Source organism: Xylocopa sonorina, chromosome 1, assembly GCF_050948175.1.
Source record: "Xylocopa sonorina isolate GNS202 chromosome 1, iyXylSono1_principal, whole genome shotgun sequence".
Taxonomy (NCBI): domain Eukaryota; kingdom Metazoa; phylum Arthropoda; class Insecta; order Hymenoptera; family Apidae; genus Xylocopa; species Xylocopa sonorina.
Window position 1 is genome coordinate 17,439,005 of NC_135193.1, and position 9,710 is coordinate 17,448,714.

Sequence of the window (9,710 nt, forward strand, 5' to 3'; positions counted from 1 at the left end):
CTTCAGCCATCTTAGATGAAGCTTCCTGGAAACCCAGAACTCGTTAGCACGCGACGATTAATCGGCATTAATGTTGCCATGCAACGAAAATACGTTAATAAGCATTACGGGTGAACTGGCTGGGACATGCACAAACGCTCAAGGCGACGTAACTTAGCGAAAAGTAAAAATATAAAACTGATTGAACAAGCATGGCCATTACGTCGCACGTACACGTTCTACTTCGTCCCTTCGGCTCCCTTTTTTTTTTTTTAAATCTTGATTCCTTTGGCTGTTCTCCCTCCACAAAGAAATGCGTGTCGCGCGAGCCGCGCTGTTGCGTGTTATAAATAGCTGCTGCACATGCAACGCAAATTGCATACTTTGGCATTTCCACGGGCAGGTGGTTGTGTGTTTAGGATAGGTATGTTTACGGGAAATCTTCAGAAAGGCGTGCGTGTCGGGAGCACCTGAACCGTAATCTACAAACATAACCACGATTCACGTAAACCTAACGTTTCCTTGGGGGAGGAATTTCCTATTTCCTTTTTTATCTCCCAGCTGTTACCGCATCCCGCACAATCACGGACAACGGACGAAAAACGATAGAAAAACGAACCATTCTGTGGCCAAAAGTGGAATGAGGCGGGTGCACAATCGTACTTTGGCTAAAAACATCCTCGTCATTATTGCCTGTAACGGGTATAGGTATTATTCATGGGTCACCTAGGAGACATATGTACGTATATACGAAGCAGGATCGACCGCCCGGTAGAACTTCAGGACACCCCGGATCAATACGACCAACAGAGACAGAAACAATGGCGGTGAGGTGGAACAACGAAGAAAGAGCTGAACACCTACGCGAAAATGTACCCTCCAAATGAATGGCGCTGCTGCATCCTGGAATAGGATGCAATCTCGTCACAGAGACTTATGCTGCTTTAAAAAAAAACCGTGTAATCGGTAAACACCTTGCACTAAATCTTCCAACCATAGAATGAGAGGCTGCTGGTACCTTTCGCTGGAATACGAAATTTTTCATTCGTTATGCGAACACGCATGCATTCCCTTGAAACCGAAGTGCGCGTAGCTACCTCTCGTCTCTCTGCGTGCGACATTGCTTATTTAATGCAAATTGCATTTACGAAACGACACAAACTTCGCAGGCAGATTCAAAGCAAACAAACCTGAGTTATTCTCTCTATAATCGAACAACGTCACGTCCAAGCGTGCTCTCGTAATCCGATGAGTCCGTGTTTGCTAAGAAATTTGATCGAAGATATTGAAAAAAACGCATCAATTTCGTTCCTGTCGGATAGGACAGACGTAAACGAGAAAAGTGCGAGCTGGGAATCTGAATGAAGAAAATGTCATCCGGGGTTGTGCGCGTAAAAAAGTCAAGTGTCGCGCTTGCGCGAGACGTTTCCGTGAGCCTGTACAAGGGAAACCGGAACGACGTAGGAGTATAGATTGCCTATGCGAGCGCGGCTCGGATCAGTCCTCCAGCGAACTCCATCGGGGACTTGTTGATCCCGAGAACGGCCACGAAAAGCAGCTGATCCTTTCTGCTCGATCTACTAAGGAATACCGGGCGAGATAAACCACGGCGACTGGTGACTTGGTAAGTTCAACGATTGAACAAACTCCTCTGTTTCCACTTGCAAAATTGCCACGAAAGTACCTTATTCTTCACCCCCTTCTAAATCGTTGCTTCGTCGCATATTCAAGAACGAACTCTATCGTAACAGCAAACAAGTTATTTCTAATTCCACGAAAAATATCAGACAGGATTTAAAAATTTACTGCTCCTTTTTTCATAATTTGCATTACTTCTCTTGATGCGTTACGATGTCAACTCAACAATTACGAAGTATGCTGCAATTGCTATCGTGCATTAGATTCGTTGGATTTCCCAATAGACAAATCAATTGATTTTCGTTCGGTGTTCGAATGAGTATCACCGTACTGCTAGGCAGAGTGAATTTAATATAAGAATTGACGAGAAGTCGTTTGGATTTCAGAGGTTCAGGGAGTAGTATCCTTGTGCATGAGACAGAAAATGTACACGTGTGTTGCACTGACCGTCGTCGCTCTAGCGAGCACGATGCACTTTGGCGTCGAGGCATGGGGTGGTCTCTTTAATCGTTTCAGCCCGGAAATGCTGTCAAACCTTGGCTACGGCAGTCACGGCGACTACATGACCAAGACAGGATTGTATCAGGTATGAAAGAAGTAATTTCGGGGCGTGTAAACTTTCATCGACGTCGAGGGGACTCTTTGGAACTTTTTGCCGCAGTACGACCGGCGTACGATCGATACGTTATCTTTACAGTATTACGTACAATTTACGTGCAACGTTTTATGTTACGAGCAACTCCCACGAGAGGAATGCCGTCGGTCTTGCTTCGACGTTAATTACCAATTAGACTAAAACGATTTCGTCGCACGCCCTCTCGTTAAATCACACAACGCGCGTACGCTGGATCGGGGGAATTCGTTTGTAACACGTAATCGTGAAAACGTGCACGTTCTCCATTAAGCGTTAATTTATGATAGCCGAAGACATGACCTGCTCCACTTTCGGTGGCGCCACGCAATATTTGATTGCACGTACGCGCGTCGCATCTAACGTCGTACGTTTCGTTTCAAGCGTCCATTGTCAAACGGCTACGGAAATTCTTACGGCGACTCCCTGGAAGAAGTCGATCCGTGCTACGAAAGGAGGTGCACAGCTAACGAGCACTGCTGCCCCGGTTCTATTTGCATGAACGTAGACGGAGGTAATTTTCCGCGGCCGCGGAAGTACGCGCGCGACGATTCTAAAACGTACATCGTTCGATGGTAACCGTTCGCCTGGTATTCCAGTGATGGGCCACTGCGTTTTCGAATTGGGGCAAAAGCAGGGCGAGCTGTGCAGAAACGACAACGACTGCGAAACTGGGCTGATGTGCGTCGAGGTAGCCGGTAGCGAGACTCGTTCGTGTCAGCCGCCAGTGACTTCGAACAAGCTATATAGTAAGTGCGGCTTCGCATCGAACACTTTTACAGGACAGGAATTTATAGGCGATCGTTAAAAGGTCAATTCACAAACGGTTACGTCAAAAAGGAAAAAAGACCCGCTTACGTAAGGACCGATATATTTTATGCCACTAAATTTAGAAAATTCTATTCCCGATTGTTGCAGACGAGGAGTGTAACATGTCTGGCGAGTGTGACATCACTCGTGGTCTGTGCTGTCAACTCCAAAGACGCCATCGACAAACACCGAGAAAGGTACGCTCTTGCGATCCATATCGGAACGATCGCACATCCCTTTGCGAAAATCGTATCGCCACGAATTCTTTGAATATCTTTGTTTTCCGTTAGGTATGCTCGTACTTCAAAGACCCTCTGGTCTGCATCGGGCCAGTTGCAACGGACCGGATAAAATCTGTGGTACAGTACACTTCCGGCGAGAAACGGATCACCGGACAGGGGAATCGAATCTTTAAACGGGTTCCTTTCGCCTAAAAAGTTTCGTCGTACCTCGTGAACCGGTGAGAATGGAAGGCGTGTCTACGTAAATCAAATCCTCCTTATCATTACACGGGAAACTTACGATAAGTCTATCACTTCGAATATTACCACGATTGATTCGATGTTACCTAGTTCTTCTTCTTTACCGTTAAGACGGAATGCGGAAAGTTTGGGAACATCATGAACGCGCTTTTCAATTGATTTCCCCCCCCCCCCCCCCCCCCCGAAATGTTGCGACTGACAAATACGATACATATCAGAATAGCCCGTCTCGTAGAATTATAAGGTGCGCGCTTACTAACGAGAAGATGTGGCGCGATTGCTAAGAGTTGATCTTAATTTTTGACGAACGCCGTGTACGGGGTGTTCGAAGTCTCGTTTTGCCATTTTTATTCTTGCCCACTTCTCCGATTGAAACGTAAAGCGAATAGAAGTCGTGTAGATAGAATACAGACGTAAGTAGCGGTAGAAGTGTTCGGGTGAATTTGAGAATTAACTAAACCTCTGTTACAACTTCTGCAAATGGCGAATAATTTTTACTTTGCCTCAGCCTGTACACGGCTAAACTAACTTCCATTTTCGACGATTGTCAAAATTTAGGATCTCCAGTAATCCTTGAGTAGAGTTTTTCTAAATCTATTCTTAAGGTGTCTGTTCGACTTACACAAACGCACACAGAATACAGTATATTTTGACTCATCCGATCCTCAGAAAAGTATCCCTACACATTCTTGATCTCAGTGGTAAGAAAGTATTTTTCATAGGGAAGTGAATCGAACATTGAAACGGTATTACCTTATAAGATAAATGTTTTAAATTTAATCGCGAGTCGTGTATAGAAGAGTTAGCTCGATCGAAACAATCTCAAAAATCTTCGTCGGTGTCTAACGAACGTAACTTATGTATCGTTACGTTGTTAATAGCAATGTTCGAAAGTAAAGCGTTTCAATTGACGTGAGTTCTGAAAAGGATTTGAAAAAAGCAAAAAAAAACATATCAATGAAGTACAGCTTTGCCTAACGTATATTCCAAACTATTAGAGGTATACGTATGTACGTAAACGTTTAGTAGAGAAATTTGTTTAAACGCGTGAAATATTATCACGGAATTCGCTCCGTTCTAAGCATGGTAATCGCGGGAATCGCTCTATTGAACATTGATACCTCGGAGGTCGCTTCGTCAAGTGTGTTATTGAAAAATACTAACATTAAATATAATACGATTAAAAGATTATATGTATATATATACGTATATGTGGAGAAACGTTACGTCAAAATGTTAATTAGAGTTGTGATTTTAAAAGATATATACGACGAAGGAACATGTTACACGCGAACGTAGTCGCGATGATAAAGAATATGAATAAAGCAAATGTTACAACTGTAATCACGAGAAACCGCGGTGTTACTTTTGAACACCGTCGGGAAACAATTTCTGATGCGTAAAGTACCTGTTGCGAAATCTGGACAACCCCTCGTTTCTATGCCACTGATGCTAGTCATCGAGAGTCCAACCACACAAAGAGAACATATTTCTAGTTACCACGATATTATACTTACAACTGTTGACCTTTTATCCTATAAGGGAACTCTAACATATCATGTGAATGCCTAATCCATTAAGAAAGTTTTAAATGTGAATGTTAGTACGAGATATATCTTATTGAAATTATATTTTTATCTTCAATCGATATGTATACCTAAACGCTATATATTTATATAGTATTCATATATTTTCCGGAAGCGTATATCTATAATATAATGTAAAACTACCCTCCGATGCGTCGTGCGTATCTCATATGATTGGTAGCTGTGAGTTTAGTTAGAGATTATAATAAGTAGCTAAATATCAATCCTTCTGTACTGTTACCTTTACATTACTTGCTACACTTTCGCTACACTTCGTTTACGCGATTTATTTTGTCATCGAATCGACGATACCCTCGTAACTTAACGAAAAATGGAGATGAGATAATGAACTGAAATTAACACATATCATAGAATAGTAAGTTCTTTCCCGGCATGAAGGTATTGAGCAGGAAACGTTTTCCGCGTTTAGTTTGAACGTACGACTCATTGAGGGATTACGACCATCGCGGTCTTGAGTCAAAAGTACCTCTATCAAATGAATTAATTCCAAAATAATTATATGTGTATAACTATGTATATGCAAATGTTCGAAATTATAATACAGAGTTATAATAGTTTAATGTGAAATAAACTGTGGTGCATAAAAAACAGTTAAACCTGTTTCTTGTTTATTCTTCCATACCCTTTAAAAGAAAATTCTTTCCCCTCTCACACTTTTCTCACTGCGTACTCACTTCATACATTCTCCTTGTACACTTTTCGCATCTAATATCTAATAAAATTCATTACTTTTCTCTACATCTTTGTTAACTCTTTCTTCCCCCTATTAGTCGCCTCTTACGACAAGCAGGGGATACTGTGGGTGTATTCTGATCCCCACCGCACAGGGATGACTTTGAAATTGATTCATTCATTTGTGTCAGCGTTAGATTCATGTTCCGGAATTAGAACCAGAAATATGCTAAAGCAAACTCGATTAATGAGCATGTAGTGTGTCACATATGTAACTCTTTCTTAGCTAATTTTTTTTAGACAAAATTTATGCTCGTACATAATTTTACAAGTCATTTAGACCGTGTGTAACCGGCATAATACCAAACCCAGTTTAATCCGAATATTCCAGAATAGATGGCGCTACTAACCCAGGAACATCCGCTGAGTTCAACAAAATGGTTGTACAGTTGTGCTGAGGAAGAAACGTGAGTTTATAAGGACTGACGTTCTTTTAATCGAATCTGTTCCCTAAACGTGAAGCGTCCACATTCTTTGGACGAGCAAAATGACGGCAATACCGGGTACTATGGCCTTCGACGAATACGGCCGAACCTTTATCATCCTCCGTGACCAAGAAAGGCAAAAGCGCCTGACCGGCAGTGATGCTATTAAAGTAAGATCACATTTTCTAAACAATTCTTTGTGAGCTTGTAAAATCGTAATTACGCCAGTATTTTTTCTGTATAATTTTTCATTATCCTATTGGATCGAAAGCTTTAAAAGTTCCGTGAATCTTTCTCACATCGACCACGTGAAAGACAACGGCGACATTTTGGGCTTAGTAATTAATTCTGAAACTGTTACTTCAAAAATCTCTCCTAAGTTAATGTTTTGCTTATTTTTGTACTTGAGATCATACTTGTAATATATATAATTAGTATTCCAATGTAATTTAAATTAATATCGAAATAATTTGAGTAACAGAATAAGTTATACGGATAGAGATATTTTGTCCATATAAGGACATCAATAGTACTATGAGTAATCCAAGGAATATTCCATTATTTTCTCTTGAATTTAATACCTTGTGTAATGATATATGCATTTTATAATTGAATATTTTTAATTGCAGTCACATATTTTGGCAGCTCGTAATGTAGCTAATATTTTGAAAACCTCATTAGGCCCTAAGGGCCTTGACAAATTAATGGTGAGCTCTGATGGTGATGTCACTGTAACAAATGATGGAGCAACAATCCTGAAGAACATGGATGTGGATCATGAAATTGCTAAACTAATGGTTCAGCTGTCTCAATCTCAAGACGATGAAATTGGAGATGGTACCACTGGAGTGGTTGTCTTAGCTGGTGCTCTTTTAGATCAAGCAGAACAGCTCTTGGATAAAGGAATTCATCCAATTAGAATAGCAGATGGTTTCGAAATGGCAGCAAAATGTGCGATAGATCACTTAAAAAAAATTGTACGTGATTTTGAAGGTAGTCCAGATAATCTGGAGCCTTATATCAAGATTGCAATGACCAGTCTTGGCTCAAAAATGTAATAAGAATATTTCAGACATAAGAATTCAGTACTAATTATTCGTGCAAAAAATAACAATATCTTATTTTTTTCAGCATCAACAAGTGCCATAGACAAATGGCAGAAATAGCTGTAAATGCTGTATTTGCAGTTTTAGATCCTGCTACATGTGATGTAAATTTTGAACTAATAAAGGTAGAAGGGAAAGTTGGAGGTAGATTAGAAGATACTGTTCTAGTACATGGTGTCGTTATTGACAAAGATTTCAGTCATCCTCAAATGCCTAAGGTAATGCAGTATATTCACATATGACTTATTCTGAGAAAATACTCTAATTCGCCTAATGATGATAAAAAAAAACAGAGAAGGGTAAATGTTCAGAAGATTTGTTTTGTTACTTATTTCTGAGACTGAAATTGTTTCTTTGGATAACTTTATTATCTTTTGAAAGAATGAAAGTCTATATTCTAGTAACTATTCAATGATCTGAACTTTACAGTGGCTTCAATGATCAAAAGATTATGAGAGCTGAAGGCATTTTTTTTTCTTCCTCTATATTTAATCTTTTATCTTTCTAAGAAAATCTATATTTGGTATTTATTATGTTCCAGAGATTAGAAAACGTCAAGTTGGCAATTTTGACATGTCCATTTGAACCACCTAAACCAAAAACTAAGCATAAGTTAGATGTTACATCGGTCGAGGATTACAGAGCGTTGCGCGAATACGAACGAGAAAAATTCACTGATATGGTAAAGAGGGTTAAAGATGCTGGTGCAACCCTTGCTATTTGTCAATGGGGATTTGATGATGAAGCCAATCACCTCCTTCTACAAAATGATTTACCCGCGGTTAGGTGGGTTGGTGGCCCAGAAATCGAAGTAAGTTTTACGTTTCATCACTGCATGGTCATTTAGTTTGCCCAATGATGACAAAGCGCAATGGAAGAGAGTGAATGGTTAGATAACATGCTAATATAATTTTTGAGATCTTATGTTCTTGTATTAGTTTTTTATTACAAGAGTAAAGAGATCCCTCAAATGTTTTAGTAAGTTAACTTTCTTTTGCAGTGGCTCTAATGACCAACAGATTATGAGATCTGAGGGCTCTATTCTTTGTTTTTTATTAACTTCGAAACAAAATGGGGGAAAAAAAACATTATGAATCAGTAGCGAACTTTTTTCAGTTAATAGCTATTGCCACTGGTGGTCGTATTGTTCCCCGCTTCGAGGAATTGACACCAGAAAAACTTGGACATGCCGGCGTTGTCCGGGAATTAACGTTTGGTACCACGAAGGATCGAATGCTTGTTATCGAGGAGTGCAAGAACTCTCGCGCGGTTACCATTTTTATCCGCGGTGGAAATAAAATGGTAAGCGGTACATTTAATTTACTTTTCGAAAAATAAGCAAGGAGAATTTCAGCGGTATTCAAATATACCTAACTGACCAGACACCTTGCAAAAATAACGCATTATGACACGTTTATTTTATTGTTCATATTAAATGAACCTAAGTGAGCTAAATTTTGTTGTATAATGCTACAATCTTATATACTATTACTTGCTACTTATTTGTTCAGTGTGCAAATCTATAAATCTTCATTTTTATATTTAGATTATCGAGGAAGCGAAACGAGCTATTCACGATGCACTGTGCACAGTTCGCAATGTGATTAAGAATCAGAAGATTGTTTATGGAGGAGGTGCTGCTGAAATTTCTTGTTCACTTGCATGTGCAGCTAAGGCCAACAAGATCAGCACATTGGAACAATATGCATTCCGTGCATTTGCCGAAGCCTTAGAAGCTGTGCCTATGGCACTTGCTGAAAATTCGGGTCTCTCGCCCGTAGATTCGTTAGCTGAAATTAAGGCTCGACAACTGGCTGAAAATAATCCAACCCTTGGTATCGATTGCTTGAATCGTGGTACATCTGGTACGCATTGAATATTCATAACTATATACTTATCATTTTATCGATGTATTAAGAATAAATAATTGTTTGTCGTTGCAGATATGCAAATGCAAAACGTTATCGAGACATTGACAAGTAAAACGCAACAAATCTCACTGGCCACGCAGTTGGTAAAAATGATACTGAAAATTGATGATATACGTTCACCGAATGATGCTGGCAATGTTGCCTAAATGCATCGAGTCTCTCTTATTTTTGCTTCGACACTTACATTATTAAATTCTTCGACACTTCATAGTGTTTGCTTCTTCGAGCTTCATTTACACTTCTAATTGATAATTGCATTAAAATTTAGTTCACTTTTTGTCGTCACTATGATATAATAATAATTTATACGATAATTATTGCGATACGAAATAAAACGATTCACTTTTATCAAAAGTCATAGAGTTGTTC

At 39.7% G+C, this 9,710-nt stretch overlaps 3 protein-coding genes across 4 annotated transcripts in view; 2 read left to right on the top strand and 1 right to left on the bottom strand.

The window, feature by feature from the left end:
• Npf (neuropeptide F) overlaps window positions 1-9,710 on the bottom strand; it is a 47,618-nt gene that overhangs the window by 37,449 nt on the left and 459 nt on the right. The gene's annotated exons all lie outside the window — the stretch shown is intronic.
• Spab (space blanket) lies at window positions 1,462-3,701 on the top strand. Its single transcript, XM_076893451.1, has 6 exons — window positions 1,462-1,603; window positions 2,004-2,203; window positions 2,633-2,762; window positions 2,848-2,997; window positions 3,167-3,255; window positions 3,349-3,701. Exons 2-6 carry the CDS (start codon window positions 2,030-2,032, stop codon window positions 3,490-3,492), a joined length of 687 nt encoding a protein of 228 aa, XP_076749566.1. The 5' UTR covers window positions 1,462-1,603; window positions 2,004-2,029; the 3' UTR covers window positions 3,493-3,701.
• Cct5 (chaperonin containing TCP1 subunit 5) lies at window positions 6,226-9,695 on the top strand. Its single transcript, XM_076904667.1, has 7 exons — window positions 6,226-6,474; window positions 6,934-7,358; window positions 7,436-7,628; window positions 7,952-8,221; window positions 8,527-8,712; window positions 8,957-9,275; window positions 9,354-9,695. The coding sequence occupies exons 1-7, from the start codon at window positions 6,367-6,369 to the stop codon at window positions 9,485-9,487; spliced, it is 1,635 nt and encodes a 544-aa protein (XP_076760782.1). The 5' UTR covers window positions 6,226-6,366; the 3' UTR covers window positions 9,488-9,695.

Coding starts and splice junctions, on each gene's coding strand:
- Spab (XM_076893451.1), top strand. CDS start 2,030: ATGAGACAGAAAATGTACACGTGTGTTGCACTGACCGTCGTCGCTCTA. Junction 2,204..2,632: donor CCAAGACAGGATTGTATCAG/GTATGAAAGAAG, acceptor TTTCGTTTCAAG/CGTCCATTGTCAAACGGCTA. Junction 2,998..3,166: donor GACTTCGAACAAGCTATATA/GTAAGTGCGGCT, acceptor CGATTGTTGCAG/ACGAGGAGTGTAACATGTCT.
- Cct5 (XM_076904667.1), top strand. CDS start 6,367: ATGACGGCAATACCGGGTACTATGGCCTTCGACGAATACGGCCGAACC. Junction 7,629..7,951: donor GTCATCCTCAAATGCCTAAG/GTAATGCAGTAT, acceptor ATTATGTTCCAG/AGATTAGAAAACGTCAAGTT. Junction 9,276..9,353: donor CTTGAATCGTGGTACATCTG/GTACGCATTGAA, acceptor TTGTCGTTGCAG/ATATGCAAATGCAAAACGTT.